The sequence below is a fragment of the Enhydra lutris genome, unplaced genomic scaffold, assembly GCF_002288905.1.
Source record: "Enhydra lutris kenyoni isolate GAN:26980312 unplaced genomic scaffold, ASM228890v2 scaffoldscaffold22, whole genome shotgun sequence".
Classification (NCBI taxonomy): domain Eukaryota; kingdom Metazoa; phylum Chordata; class Mammalia; order Carnivora; family Mustelidae; genus Enhydra; species Enhydra lutris.
Window position 1 is genome coordinate 42255843 of NW_019154106.1, and position 20401 is coordinate 42276243.

The 20401-nt window shown below is 37.9% G+C and overlaps 1 protein-coding gene across 3 annotated transcripts in view; it reads left to right on the forward strand.

Annotated features, from left to right (window-relative positions):
- Positions 1-20401, forward strand: part of LOC111149457 (phosphatidylinositol-4-phosphate 3-kinase catalytic subunit type 2 alpha) — a 101955-nt gene that overhangs the window by 8936 nt on the left and 72618 nt on the right. For 2 of the 3 annotated variants that reach the window (XM_022506548.1, XM_022506547.1), the window contains exon 2: positions 16009-17143. In XM_022506548.1, coding sequence (XP_022362256.1) covers positions 16073-17143 — 1071 coding nt within the window. In that variant the 5' untranslated portion in view covers positions 16009-16072. Of the gene's footprint in view, positions 1-4804; positions 4819-16008; positions 17144-20401 lie in introns of those variants that run through there. The other variant, XM_022506546.1, reaches the window with a different exon arrangement.

Sequence of the window (20401 nt, forward strand, 5' to 3'; positions counted from 1 at the left end):
TTGAAGTACTTTGGGTGGCAGTAATGAGTTTCTCTTCAGAAGGATTTGGGATCTGAGCTCTGACTTGATTCTAGAGATTTGTTTTGCAGCCTAGCTGCTAGCTTTTTTTTTTTTTTTTAAAGTTGCTGGGAAGTCCCTTTGTTCTCTGCTTTCTTTGTTCTTGGCTTTCTGTGTCTCAGGAGATCTTTGCCTTGCTGCCCTTAGCCCAGCCACTGGAGGGCACCTATCTTTTATAAAGGCCTAGGATGCTTTTGAGGCTTTTTTGTCAGCTCTCTTGCCCCCATCCCCAGGCATTGGTAGCTAAAAGCTTGGAATGCCTCAGGTGGATTTCTCCCTGCTCACCTGCCCAGCCCTTGGAGGGTGGTTACCTTATATTTCAGGGAGGCCCACATACTTAAAGGGGATCTCTTTCAGCTCTTCTGCCTTATCCCCAGCTTTCAGTGTGCTTCCTGTGCATTTGGTGAAGACTTGAGGGAAATATTTGGTGGATGGGTGCAGACTTGTTCCATGCCTGGGGCTCCTTGTAATTCTTAATCCAGGGCTTTAGACCACTCACATTCAGATTTATCTCCACCATGCCTCAGAATTCTAATGTGTCAGGGTAGCCTACCCATGCCTGTTAAAAGTGTTTATCAGAAGTCTTACAGTTTTTTCCTTAACCCTGTCTGCAGTGCATTCTTCCTGCTCTTCTGTACCAGAGATGAGAATAACAATGGATCTGCCTCTCCTATAAGAAGTTTATCACTTTTGGGAATTTAATTCATTAGGGTTTTTTTGTTTTTTAAGATTTTATTTATCTTTTTGAGAGAGAGGGCACAAGTAGAGGAGAAGGGCAGAGGGAGAGGGAGAAGCAGGCTTCCCACTGAGCAGAGAGCGTGACAAAGGGCTTAAACCCAGAACCCTGGGATACGACCTGAGCCAAAGGCAGATGCTTAACTGACGAGGCACCCTTAGTCAGTTAGGCACCCCTTCATTAGGGTTTTTAATGTGTGTCCTCTGCTCTCTGATGTCTCTTAAAAGTATTTTTTTTAAAGCTTATTTAGCTTGCTTTTCATTGTTGAAGTGAGACAGTTTCTTGCCACTCTGTATATTCTAATAGGAAAATCCCTCTGTCACATTTTTTTTTTTAAGATTTTATTTATTTATTTGACAGAGAAAGAGATCACAAGTAGGTGGAGAGGCAGGCAGAGAGAGAGAGGAGGAAGCAGGCTCCCCACTGAGCAGAGAGCCCGATGTGGGGCTCAATCCTAGGACTCTGGGATCATGACCTGAGCCAAAGGCAGAGGCTTTAACCCACTGAGCCACCCAGGAGCCCCCCTTTGTCACATTTTTATTACCTTTTAAAATAGTAAAGCTTACAAATGATGAAGTATTTAAAACTCTACCAAACTTTAGGTAGTGAAAATCTGCTTTCCACCATTGGCTCCCCTCAGTCCTCCATTTTTAGTTACTGACCTAGTAGTTCCTTACCTTTATCACCTCTGTTTTGTAAGATGTCTTCTCCTTTTTAAGAAAAGACCCTTCATCCATGCTTCTGATTCATATCCAACTGTACCCAATATTTAAGCTAGTGTGAATCTCCAGTTTTATATATCTATTACTCTTTGTTCCCTGAATTCTTGTCTTCAATCTACTCTATTGAAGGCCTTTTTAAACCATTTTAAACAGCCATTCCTGATACCTCCTGTCTGAGTTCCTTTTACTGTCAATGAATTGAAAGAATAGAAAGAATAATATGTCTTTGCTACTTGTAATTCCTTACTTTTTTAGTTTTCTGCGCTTTTCCAAATTGTTCTCTTAAGAAAAAATCACTGCTGATGGTCTGTGGGATGGAGAAATGAGGAGGGACTGCTAATGGGTAAAGTGTTTCTTTGGGATGATGAACATGTTCTGCAGTTTGGTAGTGGTGATGGTTGCACAGTTCTGAATATATGGAAACAACTGAATTGTATGCTTTAAATGGGTGAATTTTATAAGTTAATTGTATCTAATGAAACTATTATTAAAATAATCACAAACAAGCTCGTAGATTTTGAGGGTTTTCTTTTTCTTTTTTCTTTTTCAACCCTTATCCTGTGTCACCTCTCTGTAGTTTCTGACACTACTAATCACATTCTTCTTAGGACACTGCATTCCCTTCTCTGATATCATTTTTCATACCTATTATGTTCCTCTGACCTTTTGTTTCCTGTGTAAGTATTAGTGGCCCTTATGATTTCCTCCTTGTTTCTTTTATTTGCTTCACTTAACACATTCTCCCAGGGCAATTACAACTACTTTCATGACTGCAGGTCTTTAATTTTATATAGGTAACACCTCAAGATTCAATCTCTAGCGAAATTGCTCTGTTGTATCCAAGGCCTCTATTTCTAATCGACAGGCAGACGTGAACTATATTTTCCACAAGTACTTCAAAATAGTAGTATGTTTTGGTCTGACGGGGAAGGACCATGTGGCTCTGAAGAACAGTTCTGAGAGTAATGCACATAATTTTATTCCCCCAGAGAAAGAAATTAGTGGTTTATAATTTGGCACTTTTAAGATGACTTCAAAATATTTTAAATGAAAACGAATGCAACAAGAGTGGGTTAAAAATCTATGGTATCTCTTAGTTTAAAATACTCACTTTGAGTAAGATATTTCTGTGTAATTTTAAGTATCTTACAGAGCACCAGAGGCACTCTACAATGAAGAATTGCTTCCTAATCGGGAGCATATTAGATTAAATTTCATTTATTTGTTAACAAACATCTGAATGTGAGCTTGCTTGTTCTAGGATTGTTCTAGGCGCTGGGCATATAAGAGTAAGCCTAACAGATAAATCCTAGCTCCATGAAATTTATAGTCTAGAGGGGGAAAAGCTAGACAACAAAATACGTAAGTAAAATCTATAGTATGCTGGGGGCACCTGGATGGCTCAGTGGGTTAAGCCTCTGCCTTCGGCTCAGGTAGGTCATGATCTCAGGGCCCTGGGATAGAGCCTCACATCGGGCTCTCAGCTCAGCAGGAAGCCTGCTTCCCCTTCTCTCTCTGCCTGCCACTCTGCCTACTTGTGATCTCTCTCTCTCTCTCTCTGTGTCGAATAAATAAAATCTTTTTAAAAATCTATAGTATGCTGGATGGTACTAAATGCTAAGGAAAAAGCAAAGTGTATGAACAGTGGAGTTAGAGAAAGTTGCAGTTTTATCTTGATTATCAGGGAGGACTTAGATATCACCTTCTCAGGGAACACTTGGAAGGTGAGAGGGTATGCCATTCAGCTATCCAGGGGCAGAATAGTCTAGAGGGAACAGAAGAGCAAAGGCTCTGAGCGAGAAGTATAATGTATTTGAGGAATAACAAGGCGGTTAGTTGGGATAGTAGCACAGAGGAGAATTACAGAAGTAATAGGGGGACTAGATATTAGAGTGCCCGGTAGGCTGTTGTAAGGATTTTACCTTTTTTTTCTCTGAGTGAGATAGGAACTGTTGAAAGGTCTGAGTGGAAAGATCTAGTTTTTCAATATCATTCTGGCTGCAGTGTTGAGAGTGATCTGAAGGTGGAGGGTGGAGAGTTGGCAGAAACAGATTGGGTATTTATTCCAATAATCCAGGCAACAGATGATGGTTGGCCTAGGATGGTAGTAGGAATATATAGAAAAAATGCTCAGATTCAAGAAATAGTTGAAAGTGGAGGCTATAAGATTGTATGTACATATCAGTAACTTTCTGATAGAGTTACCATCAAACATTGCTGCGTTCCTGACAAGCTATAATTAAATTAGGATTTTCTAATTCAATTAAAGTAAAATAAATTTGCTGGATATAACATACAATGGTGAGAGTGTGCAGTCATCTCTCTTGCTGATAGTATCTATCTTTAAATATTGTAGTTGTATTTTAAAATGCAGTGAAGTTTTTTTTTTAACATAAATCATGTTATGTGCAGTGCCTGTTAAGTGATTCACAGATGGTGAAAATATGGGAAACGGTAATTTGTTTTGTTGTTTTCTTTTGCAGTCTTAATTACCCTTTCTTTGTATGCCTTAATAAATGAGAGTAGTGTCCTTAATTTAGCCTAAGGATTGGCAAATAAAAAGGGGTAATATTGCTCTTATTTATATTTTTTATGATGTTAAAAAGTTGAGCTTCTTGTGTTCATGTAATTTGCCACATGTGAATTTTAAGCCCCCCCACATACTATTAATTGTAGGTAGTTTGATTTTCACATACCATGTATAATATATGAAAATATTTAAGCTACTTAAATTTAAAATATATGGGGAGTAGGTTATTTTATTATGAAATAATGCACAGAAAAGTGCATAAAGCATATATGATTATTTAACAAGTAATTGTAAAATAAACACCTGTATAACCAGTCAGTAGGTAATGAACTAGAACATTGCTTGTATTCCAGAAGTCCCTAATATACTTACCCTTGGTCATGAATCTCTGCCTCCCTCCATGAGTAACCACTATCCTAATTTTGAGAGTCCTTTCCTTTTCTTCAGTTTTACCATTATGTAAGCATTCTTTTTTTGTTGTTTTTTTGTTTTTTTTTTTTAATGTAAGCATTCTTAAACAATATAGTTTTTCATGTTTTTGAAATTTATGTGACTGGAATCATTGTATGTATTTTTTTTTTTTAAAGATTTTATTTATTTATTTGACAGACAGAGATCACAAGTAGGCAGAGAAGGAGGCAGAGAGAGAGGAGGAAGCAGGCTCCCTGCTGAGCAGAGAGCCTGATGCTGGGCTCCATCCCAGGACCCTGGGATCATGAGCTGAGCTGAAGGCAGAGGCTTTAATCCACTGAGCCACCCAGGCGCCCCTCATTGTATGTATTTTTGTGTGTCCATGTGCTTGTCATGTTTCTACATTTTACTCATTTTTTCTTGTAGCTGTAGTTCATTGGCATTACTATATAGATTTCCACTGAATGAACTGTGATATAATAAAAAATAAATATTTGGTTTTTGTTCTGGTTCCTCTCATGGAATTCCTAAAGCTGTTGGAATTTCTAGAGTTTCTTTTGTATGCTAATGAGGTTAATAGTGTCAGAGATCCCTAGATAGTTTCAGGATGGGGCTGGTCACCAGAGGCTGAGGCATGTTCAGAGGATTGGAACTTTCAGTTTCATCCCCTGACTTCTGGAGATGAGAGAGAACTGGAGACTGAGCTAATGACTACTTCCAGGTTTGATTCTACTTTGGACTATTGTGGGCAGTGTTACTTGAAAGTTCTTAGGATTTTCTTTTTAATTTGTACAAGTTAGTAATCTAGGATTTGAGTCCTTTGGTTATGTGTTAAAGATCTCTTCCTTTCTTGTGGCTTGTTTTTGTCATCCTCTTTGGTGTGTTTTGATAAATAAAAGTTGTGGATTATAGTCCAGTTTTTTTTTTTTTCCTCTTATGGTTAGTGCTTTCTGTCTTGTTTAAGAAATTTTTCCCTTCTCTGATTCTAGTTTTTCCTTTCACATTTAGACGTTTGGTTTGCCTTGAGTTGATTTTTGCTTAAGGAGGGAAGTAGGAATCTGTTTTATATCCCTTCATTTGTTCTAGCTTCATTTATTGAAAAGACCATTCTTTCCCTGGGCTCTGATATGCGGCTTGTCTTCAGTCAGGTGTCTGTGCAGGTGTGTTTCTGTTTTTGACCTCTTAGCCTATTCTTTATGAGATTTTTCTCTTCCTGCATAAATACCATATTATCTTTAATAAAATTACTTTTTATAATCTTTATTCAGTAGAGCAAATCTTCCCACCTTGTTCTTTTTCAAGAGGGTTTTGGCTCTTTTGGTCATTTTGGTTACTGAATAAATTTTAGATTCACCTTATCAAATTTTATTTTAAAAGCTATTGAATTTTGAATGGGATTTCATCAAGCCTATATATCTATTTCAGGAGAAGTGGAATCTTCACAAAATTAAGTTTTCAAGCTTCTGAATATGGAAAACTATCCCTTACATTCAGATAATCCTAGTATTTGTCAGTAAAGTTTTATAATTTTCCCCCACAACTTGTTATATGTACTGCTAGTTAGTGGGTTCTGTGTGTACTACTGTAAATATAATTGGTTTGAAAATTGCCTTGTCTAACTATGATGGATATATAGAAATACAATTGATTTTTTTTATATATTAGTATCATTTCCAATAATCTTGCTAAAATCTAGCATTGCTGTTACCTACATATTCTTTGGAATTTTTACTCTATCTCGGAATAATACTTTGTTTCTTCCTATTTGATCCTACATTTTCCTTTTCTGTGCTGTCTAGTAGTCTATAAAGTGTTGCATTGAAGTGGTGGTGGGCATCCTGGTTTTTGTTCATGGTCAAAGGGAAAGCTTTCAAGGTTTCATCATTAGATAAGATTTTTGTTGCTACTCATGGTCAAATAAGGAACTTCCCTTCTGTTCATAGTTGGCTAAGAATATCTATTGAGATGAACATATGCTTTTTCTGTTTTAATTCTTTATTGATGTGGTAAATTGCATTTTGTATTTACAGCTAAGTTTGGTTTGCTATTTTGTTTAGGACTTTTTGTATTTTGTATTTCATGAGTAAGATTGGTTTGTAATTGGGGCACCTGGGTGGCTCAGTGGGTTGAAGCCTCTGCCTTCGGCTCAGGTCATGATCCCGGGGTCCTAGGATCGAGCCCAGGCTCCCTACTCAGCGAGGAGCCTGCTTCTCCCTCTCCCTCTGCCTGCCACTCGCCCTACTTGTGTTCTCACTCTTTCCCTCTCACTGTCAAAGAAAGAAAGAAATCTTTTTTTAAAAAAATGGTGTAAGGGGCTCCTGGGTGGCTCAGTAGGTTAAAGCTCTGCCTTTAGCTCAGGTCATGATCCCAGGCTCCTGGGATCAAGCCCCACATCAGGCTCTCTGCTCAGCAGGGAGCCTGCTTCCCCTTCTCTCCCTCTGCCTGCCTCTCTGCCTACTTATGATCTCTTTCTGTCAAATAAATAAATAAAATCTTAAAAAATGCTGTAAATTTTCCTATATCTCCTTACTGTATCTTACGAGGTTTAGTATGATGAATATTTTTTTTTCTCTGTGCATGTGTTAATCAGTTTGGTATATTAGGTTTAGTATAACTTTTGTTTATTTTAAAGATTTTATTTATTCCAGAGAGAGAGAGCATGAGTGGGGATTGTCAGGCATCCTGAGAAGCAAACACCCCACTGTGGTGGGAGCCCTGTGTGGGCTCTGTCCCAGAAACCCACGATCATGACCTGAGGGAGCTGAAGGCAGACACTTAACCTGCTGAGCCATCCAGGCCGCCCCATGTTTATTTTTTCATTGATATTTTTAATAGTTAATTTTTTTTTAAAGTTTATTTATTTTAGTAATCTCTACACCCAGTCTGTCACTCCTGCCCTAGGACCATGAGATCAAGAGCTATGTGCTCTTCTGACTTAGCCAGCCAGGCACCCCAATGGTTGTTTTTTTTTTTTTTTTTTTTGCTTTCAGCATCTAGTATACACCCAATAATGAATATTTATTGAAGAAGTGAATAAATTATGTAGTGCTTGTTTACCAAAAATAAGCTTAAAAAAAATACATATTTGAATATTCTCTTCCTGGCTTTAAATCATATTGGGATGGCCTTCTTTATACTGAGGTTAACTAGGAATTCCCTGGGATAGTTTGGCTTTATGATTTTTTTTTTTCCCCTACATTTAAATAAGTTAACCTTTTTGTAATTTTGTAATCCTGTTTGGTTGATTTATCTATGAAATGAAATTTATCTATGAAATGTTAACAGTTTGTTAATTGTAGAACAATTAGAAATTGTATACTTTAAAAATACAAAACTTATTCATAATGGTTAAGACAGACCTTAGTTAAAAGGCTGTATGTTATCTAGGGAACTTAAAATTTTTCTTCCCCTGAAAATTAACTAACTAATAGACATTGGAGATATTTTATTGAGTTGAGGGAAGGGATGACTTCCCTTGGGAAAATAAATTTTTCCTTCCTCTCCAGAAATTAATGATGCTCGTTCACCATGCTTTTTGTTCCTTTCCTTTTAAATTCTGTCCATAAGTTGTCTACTCGCCACCTTTAGCTTTTGAGCACTTGAAATATGGCGAGTCTAAGTTGAAATGTGTAAGTATAAAATATATACCACGTTTTGAAGACTTAATATAAAAAAGAAGGTAAAATGTCCCATTCATATTTTTATATTGGTTACCTATTGAAATGACAGTATTTTGAATATATTGGATTACATAAAATATTAATAATTTTGTATGCTTCTTTCCGTTAATGTAGTTGTAAAAATTTTTAAATTCGGTATGTGGCATGCATTCCATTCCCATTGAATAGTGCTAACCTAATCTCACCCAACAAACACCAGGACATTCATCCATTTAATCTTTTTGACAAAGTTGTATAATGCCTAATACCAAAGTACTTGATTACTTTTGTCAGATGAATTTTTTTCCTCCATGAATCATAGAGATAGTTCGAGAATGTTCTCTTGTCTACTGGAGTTCTTCCTTTTAGAACAGATGACGCTTCTCTCCTATATTTATTTTATTTAAGAGTTCTACTTTTTTAAGTAATCTCTATACCCAGCATGGGGCTCAAACTCACAATCCTGACTGAGATCAGGAGTCACACACTCCACTGACTAAGTCAGCCAGGCACCCTCTCCTCTCCTATTTTTAGTTTTCTGTTGCCGTCTCCCCTCGTAGTTTCCAAGATAATTTTTTTCTGCCACCACTTGTTTATTCTAAACTCAACCACATGATTTTTCACTTTTAGTTTTTTTGTTTTTTCAAGATTTTATTTATTTATTTGTCTGAGAACATGAGCAGGGGGAGCGTTAGGCAGAGGGCGAAGCAGGCTCCCAGCTGAATCCAGGACCCTGGGATCAAAACCTGGGCCGAAGGTAGACACTTAACTGAGCTACTCAGGTGTCCCAAATTTAGTTGCCTCATTAATAAGTTTTCGTCTGTTTTTTTTATTTCTTTGCTTGTTGCAGAATTTGAGCTTCTCTTTGATAAAAAGAACGGTGTCTTAAGTTCCTAGTCATGGAGGCATTCATTCAACAACTACAGGAGAGTAGAAGAGGATGAATAAAATCCAAATTCATGCTCTCAAAGAAATGATAAATTTGCTAGTCATGTGATAATAAATTAACTAATAAATTGGCACATGTTATAACTAAATAGCATTAATTGCTTCATGATAGAATTAAACAATAAAATTTATTAATGCAGAATGAGGTAACTACCCTTGAGGAAGAAAGTTGGTATTTATGAAGGATAAGGTATGTTTAGACACTTATTCTAGGTAACTGTTAACATAAAAATATAGTAAATTAGCAGTGCCTGGATTTGAGTTCTCTCACCATTTGCTAACTACTATGAACTTGGGCAGATTATATAATTTGTATGAAGTTTTTTTGTTTGTATACTGGAGATAATAGTAGCTACTTAATTTATGAGGATTAAATTAGTTAATACATTGCTTTAAGCAGTGTTTTTGGCACTTAGTGTCTACATATCTCTATGCAAACAACGTATATTGGTGTATGTCTATAGATTTATGTATAGATAGAGATATGTAGATATTTGCTACAGTTTTAAATATTTTCCATGGTTACTGTAGTGTTATTTATTTATTTATTTTTTAAAGATTTTATTCATTTATTTGACAGAGATCACAAGCAGGCAGAGAGGCAGGCAGAGGCAGGCGGGGGGGGGGGGACGGGGGCAGGCTCCCTGCTGAGCAAAGAGCCGGATGCGGGGGCTCAATCCCAGGACCCTGAGATCATGACCGAAGGCAGAGGCTTTAACCCACTGAACCAACCAGGCACCCCAATAATTTTATTTTTAATGGTGGCATAGTATTCAGTTCCATAGGGGTGCCATTATTTAATTTTCTTTGAGATTCATTTTCATTTTATTTTTTTTAAGTTATTATTATTTAAGATTTTATTTATTTGACTCAGAGCAAGAGAGCGTGCGGGCATGAGCACAAGCAGGGGTGAGAAGCAGGCAGAGGAAGAGGGAGAAGCACCCTGCTGAGCAGAGAGCTCAATGCAGGACTGGATCCCAGGACCCTGGGATCACGACCTGAGCAGAAGGCAGATACTTAATTGACTGAGCCACCCACGCGCCCCTCATTTTCATTTTAGATGAGAAATATTTTCATTGTTGAACTCAAATGATTTTTTCTCTATTTTTTTTTTTTACTTATCTTTAATTTCAAGGTCACAAAGTATTTAGATGGGTAGCAGTACTGGCTTGTTTTATTTCTTATTTCTGAGATTTAAATTTAAATTTTAAATGAATGTCTACCAAAGAAGCCAAGAGCTTTTAAATTAATTCTTTTGGGTCTGCAAATGGTATCCCAAAGTTTAACTGAATAGTTTAATTGCTCTCTTTTGAAGAATTTAAAGTAGCTACAGCCTTGTGATTATTACTGGGTTACTCAGTGTTGGGAAATTTTGGCAGATGGTATACAGTCATCATTCAGAAACTAGTTATATTGTCTTTTCCAGCTTGAATTAGGAGAACATTAGCATTGAAGTTTGCATTTTGAATTAGCATGTGCAAAATTGTTTCCTGCTAAATGTTTGTCATCAAATGATGTTTTGTTTTAAAAAATTAATGGAGCATGTCACTGTGGCAGCCTCAGAAAAAATAGCTGAAGCACTGGGTTACTTTTGGACAACCTTTTAAGTCCTTTATTACCGTTTGAGTATACATGCATGATAATCTTTTGGAAAGCTAAAATATGGCAAATCAGCCGTTAATAGCTTACTTTTACTACTTAGAGTTGAATTTACTTGAGCAAATACTGCTTGGGGTTGATACTGGGGATAGGGCAAGCAAATAAATTGATGTGAAAAAATGCCATATTCACTGTTAAAATATTTTTCAAACTATTTTATACCTTTGTCAGTAAATAAAAGGTAACATTAGTATGAAATATTTGGAATAAGTGTGCTCTCTTTTTTTTTTTTTTTTTTTAAAGATTTTATTTATTTGACAGACAGAGATCACAAGTAGGCAGAAAGGCAGGCAGAGAGAGAGGAGGAAGCAGGCTCCCCGCCGAGCAGAGAGCCCGATGCGGGGCTCTATCCCAGGACCCTGAGATCATGACCCGAGCCGAAGGCAGAGGCCTTAACCCACTGAGCCACCCAGGCGCCCCAGTGTGCTCTCTTTTGAGTAAACGATCTCAAGCTCACTTAAAAAAATCCTGATTCTCTCTTTCAGAACAATGTCATATCATTACCAAATATGGTGGCCAGGAAAATGGTTAAATAAATTACCAATATGCCTGTGGAAGGTGAATTGCAGTTCAGTATCTGCTTCCCTTTGCAAAACGTTGTTTTGTTCTAATTCATCTGATTTTGTGAAAAATAGACCATGTTGTGGTATTCAGTAACAGGCAGTTGAACTTAATTTCTCCCATATATTCCAGTCATGTGCCATCTGAAATCTCTTCTTCAAAGCTGTCTGATAGCTCTTACTCCCTTCTTTAAAACACATGTTCATTAGGGGCACCTCGGTGGCTCAGTGGGTTGGGCCTCTGTCTTCAGCTCGGGTCATGATCTCAGGGTGCTGGGATGGAGCCCTGCATCGGGCTCTCTGCTCGGCAGGGAGCCTGCTTCCCCCTCTTCCTCTGCCTGCCTCCCTGCCTACTTGTTGTCAAATAAATAAATAAAAAATCTTAAAAAAAAAAAAACCCACATGTTCATTAAATTAATAAATCATATTTATTAAGCTGGGTGCTTTTAAACGTAGGGAAGAAAGCTACAAAGTAGGTCTCTGCACTTAAGCTTATTCAATACTATTGGGTAGACATACAGGTTACAGATTCTGTGTAAAGAGGTTTTTAGTTATTGTGGAAGAAAGTAATTTTAAACCAGCTTAAGCAGAGGAATTTATTGGCTTACATAAATGAAAAGACTGGTCTTGGACATGGGTTGGATCCTGACACTTAATGTAATATCCAGAATCTTTTTTTTTAAGATTTTTTAAAATTTATTTGTCAGAGAGAGCGAGAGCAAGCACAGGCAGACAGAGTGACAGGCAGAGTCAGAGGGAGAAGCAGGCTCCCTGATGAGCAAGGAGCCCGATGTGGGACTCGATCCCAGGACACTGGGATCATGACCTGAGCCAAAGGCAGCTGCTTTACCAACTGAGTCACCCAGGCGTCCCTGTAATATCCAGAATCTATTCCATTTTATTTATCCTAGCTTTGCTCTCTTCTGGTTTGAATCTGTTCTCGGGCAGCATCTCCTTCAGTGAGTAGTGGCAAAGATGGCCACAGCGATGCCAGACTTAAATCCCATAAATTTAGCAGCTTCAATGATAGGCTTCCTTTCCAAATAGTTTCAGAAGTCTTGGGATTAACTCTAATTGGCCAGACGGTTCCTCTGATGTGGTTGTGGGTGGGAGGACTAAGGATGTTCGAGCCCTATTTGAACTAGATGGAACAAAACAGAGATGAGGATTGCAAAAAAGAAGTTATAATTTCTATTATCAGAAGAAAGGATATTGATGAGGCAAAAACAGCATAAAGTCTATGAAAATTAAGATAGAAGTTTTATATGAGCTGAAAAGATAGTTTCTAAGAGGAGCTGCTTAAGAAAAGTTTCAGGTGTCTGTATTTGCACTGGGCCCTGAAGGACAATTATAATTTTTCCAAGGCAGAATGAGTAAAGAAAGGACTTTCTAGGTCACTCACTTGAGAATTTTGGCAGTGAAAAAAGAATATTAAAATGAAAGCTACTGGAGTCTAAAGAGGAATGTTAAGATTTTTTTCCACCTCAGTGTGTACAAAACTTGGCATTTTTATGGCAGAGGAGCAGAAGCAAATAAGAGAAAATAATGCAGAGGAGGCAATCACTGATAAGTAGGGGAATTCAGTGGGATTAAGGATATAAAAGGAAAGGGCTTAGGAAGGGAAAGGGAACTGTTCATTCTCTGAGGATACTTGAAGGAAGGTGGTAGTGGTGGCTGTGAAAAGTTAAGATGGAAATTTGCTGTTAAATTGGTAATTGGCTTCTGCTTTCTGAAAGTGAGAAGGAAAGGTTGACCAGTTATCTGTTGCTATATACTAAGCCATTCGTTCCAAAATGATTTTTTGGGTTAGCAGTTTGGCTTGAACTCAGGGTAGGTGGTTTTTTCTGCTGTCTTGTCTTGGGTCAGTAATGTGGATGTGGCCATTCGGACTGTGGATGAATGGTCTAAGGTGGTGGCTTTGCTCATATTTGCTGGTTGGTGATGACTGTTGGCTGGACCTTTTTCTCCTAGTGCTCTCTCATCGTCTGTGAGTGTTTCCATGGCAGTGGCTGTACTGAAAAAAGGAAGAGCTGAAGCAGTCAGGCTCTCATGAACTTGGAACTCCCACAGTGTCACTTCTTTTATATTGTATTGGACAAAGCAAGTCACACAGAGAACTAGACTCCCACCCTTTATGGGAGGAGAAGCGAAGTAACTTTATAAAGGGGAAGTGTGTGCTGGAGTGGGAGGAATTTGTACCTCTTCTTCCCCATCCAACATTTTGTGAAAATTTTCAGTCATGCTGCCAAGTTGAAAGGATTTCAAAGTGAATACCCATATGCTTACCAACTAGATTGTTCTATTAATATTTTCCTGTACTTGCTTTAGCACATGTTTATCCATCTATCCCTCTCTCAGCTAATTAACTTATTTTTTTGTTGAATTTCAGAGTAAATAGTAGATGTCAGTTTTTTTCTCTACGTAGTCTGTATATATTTAGTAAAAGTATCTGTTTACAGTTTTTCTTGAGATGAGATGTTTGTGTACAATGAAGTATACAAATTTAAGTGTACATTGTGCCTGGTTTTGCAGTCTACCACAGAAGGGAAAAATATGGAAAAGCTTTTCAATGAAATGCCTCAGAAGTTCAACTATAGTTGTATAAAAAGACTTCCAAAGGATGTCTTCCTTGAACATCTCTTTATGTCCTAATCACTAGTAATTTTTTCATTTAGTGTTACCTCAGCATTTAGGATTTTCATTTGTTTTACATTAATCTGAAATCACTTTGAGTGTTTCCTTACCTCCTATCATTAAACTTTTATTTTGTATATACTATAGACAAGCACTGTGCTAGAAAAAGGATGTAAGTAGGAGCTCCCTTGATTTTTTTTTTTTAATGACAGGCAGAGATCACAAGTAGACAGAGAGGCAGGCAGAGAGAGGGGGATGGGAAGCAGGCTCCCCGCCGAGCAGAGAACCCGATGTGGGGCTCCATCCCAAGACCCTGGGATCTTGACCTTAGCTGAAAGCAGAGGCTTTAACCCACTGAGCCACCAGGCGCCCCACTCCCTTGATTTCTAGGTGTTCAAACTAGGTGAATCTCAAATCAGTTTAGATTAATAATAGATGTGATTTATTTAATGCTTATGCTCAAGGCCAATGATAAGCACTTTTCAGTTGCATTGTTTCATTTAATCCTTCTAATTTAGGAGATAGATACTTTCTCATTTTAAAAGTTAGGAAACTGGGGCATTAAAGCCTCTGCGTTCCACTCAGATCATGATCCCAGGGCCCTGGGATCAAGCCCCGAACCGGGCTCTCTGCTCAGCGGGGAGCCTGCTTCCTCCCCTCTCTCTCTCTGCCTGCCTCTCTGCTTACTTGTGATCTCTGTCTGTGAAATAAATAAATAAAATATTGTTTTAAAAAAGTTAGGAAACTTAGGAAAAAGGCATGTGGGAAAGTTTTCACTTCCCCAAGTTCTTACAGCTTCATAAATCAAGCTGATGGGACTCCAGACCCATAATTAATCCCTGATTCATATTGATAAGAAAAGAAATGTGTCTGTTACACAGCAGCTAACTAACCCTTTAACTGGTCATTTTGCTTCATACAGTAATTTTGATCTGAACTATGTTTACCTTAAGTAGAAGACTACGAATTTTTATGAACTAACTGATGAGATCGTTTAATAAACTATTTCTTGTAGCTTATGAATAAATATTTTAGCAATTTAAAAAGGAAGAATTTTAATACTATAACTCTTTTCTTAAACTCTGTGCCCAGTATGGGGCTTAGACTCATAACCCTGAGATCAAGAGTTGCATACTCGGGGCGCCTGGGTGGCTCAGTTGGTTAAGCGACTGCCTTCGGCTCAGGTCATGATCCTGGAGTCCCGGGATCGAGTCCCACATCGGGCTCCCTGCTTGGCAGGGAGTCTGCTTTTCCCTCTGGCCTCTCCTCTCTCATGCTGTCTCTCTCCCTCTCTCTCAAATAAATAAATAAATAAAATCTTTAAAAAAAAAAAAAAAAGAGTTGCATACTCCACCAGTTGAGCCAGCCAGATACCCCAGTATTACAACTAATGATTTAACTTCAGATAACCCAATAGAAGTATAGTCAAAACTGTGACAAATTCAGCCGTAATTTAACCTTCGAGAGGAGTATTGCAACTTCTTGTAGCTTTAATACTCTTATTTTTCTGATCTGTGTTACATTGTACATTAATAGTTGTAGAATATTATAACCCCTTAATCAATATTTCATATGTGTTTTGATAATAGTTCCTTGATTTTGTTGATTAGATATTGAGTACTTTTGTTGCTAATTGGCTTATGAGTAATTTAACAAATAGCAAAAGATTGAAACCATTTTAACTTGCTATTTGCATAACAGTAAGCCCTGTTCAAACTCTTGGCAATATGTGACTATCCCTTAAGTTGTTTTGTGCCAAGAGTCCTGCGGAAAGTGCCATTGGTTAACAGCAGCCACTGAGACACCTAAAATGAAAGGTTCTTAAGTTCATTTACAGTGCTAGCTTTCCTGTTAGGTCAGGGAATGAGGTAAAGTCATGTATGACTAAACATATCCCTTAACCCAGCAATGTGTAGATATTTTAAAAATGTTCCTTCACCCAGATGTCCCACAACTGTTCATTTTATTTTATTTGGTTGTTTATGTGTAAGTGGCTTTAAATCCTAAATCATATGAGGTAGGTTACAAACAAAATAAATCTACTTGTGTTTTAAAAAATCTAATTGAGGTTTATGTTTATTTTTATGTATAGGTCTTGCCATCTTGGAAGCTACAAGAAAAAATAGATTAGGGAAGGTTTGGTCTTTTAAGTGGACATGGCTCAGATATCCAGCAATAATGGATTTAAACAGTGTTCATCACATTTGGAACCAACAAGAACAAAAGAAGTGGACAAAGAAGAAGCATTACAGATGGAAGCAGAAGCTTTAGCAAAACTGCAAAAGGATAGACGAGTGACTGATAATCAGAGAGGCTTTGAGTTGTCAAGCAACACCAGACAAAAAGCACAAGTTTATAACAAACAGGATTATGATCTCATGGTGTTTCCTGAATCTGATACCCAAAAAAGAGCAGTAGATATTGATGTTGAAAAGCTCACCCAAGCTGAACTTGAGAAACTATTGCTGGATGACAGTTTCGAAACTAGGAAAACACCTGTGTTGCCAGTTACTCCTGTTCTGAGCCCTTCATTTTCAACACAGGTCTATCTTAGACCTACTATTCAGAGAGGACAGTGGCCACCTGGATTATCTGGGCCTTCCACTTACACTTTACCTTCTATTTATCAGTCAACTTATAGCAGTAAACAGACTGTATTCCAAAATGGCTTCAATCCAAGAATGCCTTCTTTTCCATCCACAGAACCTATATATTTAACTTTCCCAGGACAGTCTCCATATTTTTCATACCCTTTGACACCTGCCACGCCCTTTCATCCACAAGGAAGCTTACCTGTCTATCGTCCAGTAGTCAGTCCTGACATGGCAAAACTGTTTGACAAAATAGCCAGTACATCAGAATTTTTAAAAAATGGAAAAGCAAGGACTGATTTGGAGATCACAGATTCAAAAGCAACAGTCAACAATCTACAGGTATCTCCAAAGTCTGAAGATATAAGTAAATTTGACTGGTTAGACTTGGATCCCCTAAGTAAACCTAAGGTGGACAATGTAGAGGTATTAGACCATGAAGAAGAGAAGAATATTCCAGGTTTACTACCAGAGGATCCTTGGGATGCTGTTCTTCTTGAAGAGCAATCACCAACAAGTGGTCACCTTGAAAGTAAGGTGAATGGAAAATCTCCTTCTGGGGCAACGGTAACAAGAAGCCAGTCTTTAAATATTCGAACAACTCAGTTTACAAAAGTCCAGGGCCAAGTATCTCAGGTATAGTCTTTTCTTACTAACTTCTCAAACTTAGTAGTATAACACAGAATTCATGGTAAGTATATAATTTATTAGGTAAAAGAACTGTTTTTCATTTTGAATCTGGTTTCTTCTTAAATGTGCTGTGAATCTTAGATTGTATGGGAAAGAAATATGTTTAGGTCAATTGAATAATTAGTGCTATTAATATTTTTAATAGGATTACAAATTTAAAAAACCTAATCAAGGATCTGGCTGTCACTGATAAGCTTTTATTTGAGATAAGTTTTATGTCTCTCCCTGTCCTCTCATTATACATGGTCCTACTTTCTCTTCCTTATCTCTTTAATTTTTCAGGGTAAACAATGAATTTTGGGTTTTAACCCCATTATGGAAATTTTCTCATATATTATTTTATTGATTTTAACCGTGAATGAATGAATGGAAGAGCAAGAGGAAGGGAAGTAAAAGCCAATGAAGGTCTCTCTTTAAACACCTATATTGATAAAAGTCAAGAATGGAACTATAGCCTGTGTGGTGTAGTTACCGAGTTCATATCATCTTACTATCTGTAAAAATTAGTTAAGGGTGGCTGGGAAAGGATGTCTTTCTCCCTCAGAAGAGAGGCAGCAGGGTTTAGACTTCTCCTTTCAAAATACAGTATATCATTACAGATTTCTATTTTGCTCTTATATCTATGGATCTTGGGAATGTTTAAGCCTCATTCTCCCCTTAATGTGAATTATAGCATTCGGCTAATTAGATCAGCCCTTAACTACTCTTTAGGTGCTGGTAACCAACTAGCCTATAGGGAAGGAGAAGTGAATTTTTTTTTTTTTTTAAGATTTTATTTATTTCCCAGAGAGAGAGAGAGCAAGCGAGCGAGTGAGCAGCAGGCAGAGGGAGAAGCAGACTCCTGGCTGAGCAGGAATCCTGATGCGGAACTCGATCCCAGGACCCAGGGATCATGACCCAAGTCAAAGGCAGACATTTAACCGACTAAGCCACCCAGGCATCCTGCAATTTTTTTAATTTTTTTTAAATTTTTTTAATTTAAATTCAGTTAGGGTTGCCTGAGTGGCTCAGTCAGTTGAGTGTCTGCCTTCGACTCAGGTCATGATCCTGGGGTTGTGGGATGGAGCCCCTGGTCATGCTCCTTGCTTGGTGGGGAGCCTGCTCCTTCTTCCTCTGCCTGCCATTTCCCCTGCTTGTGCTTACTTTCTCACTCTGTTGAATAAATGGATAAAATCTTTAAAAAAAACCTTTAAATTCAATTAGCCCATACAAAGTACACCATTAGTTTCAGATGTAGTGTTCAATAATTTATCAGTTGCTCCTCACATCACATGCCTTCTTTTTTTTTTTTTTTTTTTTTTAAAGATTTTATTTATTTATTTGACAGAGATCACAAGTAGGCGGAGAGGCAGGCAGAGAGAGAGGAGGAAGCAGGCTCCCCGCCGAGCAGAGAGCCCGATGTGGGGCTCGATCCCAGGACCCCGGGATCATGACCTGAGCCGAAGGCAGAGGCTTTAACCCACTGAGCCACCCAGGCGCCCCACATCACATGCCTTCTTAATGCCCATTATCCAGTTACCCCATCCCCTCACTCACAAATAATCAAATTTTGCATGATTTTGGATGGGTGTATCTTGAATTGTGACTTTGAAAAGCCACTTTGGAGAAAGAAGCAAGTAATAAGGAAGCTTAGGAAAAAAGATGAGGACATCATCAGAAGAAAGAGGAAAATCTTAATTGATAGTGTTTTATAAATGTATTTTGATTACAGCTCACACTAAGAATATGTTAAGCTCTTTTAAGCTTTTCAATATTTATAAATTCAGTCACATAATCTCTTAATACTTTAAAAAATCACAAGTTAATTACACATTTTAATTTATTTGACAGACAGAGATCACAACCAGGCAGAGAGGCAGGCAGAGAGAGAGGAAGGAAAGCAGGCTCCCTGCTGAGCAGAGAGCCCGATGCGATGCGGGCCCGATCCCAGGACCTTGGGATCATGACCTGAGCCGAAAGCAGAGGCTTTAACCCACTGAGCCACCCAGGCGCCCCTAATTACACATTTTAAATTGAAATCCTAAATACAGTGTCAAATTATTTTCTCTTAATATCTCTGTCATTTTGTTGTGGTTTTTGTTTTTACAAAATAGCAGTCATTTTCTAAAGTATTTAAAAAGAGAAGGGGAAACTTTAAGCCATGAGTCATCCAATTAAAAAAAAAAAAGCATGGGTGGAGGGGGAGTATACCTAGAAGAGGAATTGCTGGTAATTCTGTTTAGCTTTTTGAGGCATTACCAAACTTCTTTCCATAGTGGTTGCACCATTTTACATCCCACCAGCAATGTTTGAGAGTTGCGGTTTCTTCACATCCTTGCCAGTACTTGTTATTTTCCATTTTTTAGATTATAGCCATCCTGATAGATAGGAAGCATATCACTGTGGTTTTGATTTACATTTCCTGATGATTAATGATGAGCATCTTTTCATGTGCTTAATTGGCCATTTGTATATCGTTTTTGGAGAAATGTCTAAGTCATTTGCTCATTCTACAAATTGGATTGGTTTTAGCAACTTTATTCATAATAGTCCCAAAGTGGAAATAACCCCAATTAACTGATAAATGGGTAAACCAAAGTGTTATGTTCATACAGTGGAATATTGCCTACAAAAAAAGAGTGAAGTCCTAGTATATATAATAGATGAACCTTAAAACATAAATGAAAGAAGCCAGATACAAGAGACCACCATGTATTGTATGATTCATTTTATATCATATGTCCAGAGAAGGCAAAGCCAGAGAGAAAGGAAGCAGACCAGTATCTTCCAGGGGTGTGGGAAGGTAGGAATGAAGGTGATTGCTTAGTAGGTACAGGGGTTTTTGGGGTGATGAAAATGTTCTAGAATTAGACCATTTCAGGGCGCCTGGGTGGCTCAGTGGGTTAAGCCTCTGCCTTCGGCTCAGGTCATGATACCAGAGCCCCGCATCGCATCAGGCTTCCTGCTAAGCAGGAAGCCTGCTTCCTCCTCTCTCTCTGCCTTCCTCTCTGAGTACTTGTGATCTCTCTCTGTCAAATAAATAAATAAAATCTTAAAAAAAAAAAAAAAGAATTAGACCATTTCAGTGTTCTTATCATAGTGGTGGTGACCACATAACATTGTGAATGTACTGAAAGCCAGTGAATTGTACATTTTTAAATGGTTAAAACCAAGCCTATCCTGCTCAGGTCAGGTCACTGCCGGATTCACATTTCAGTCAGTGTT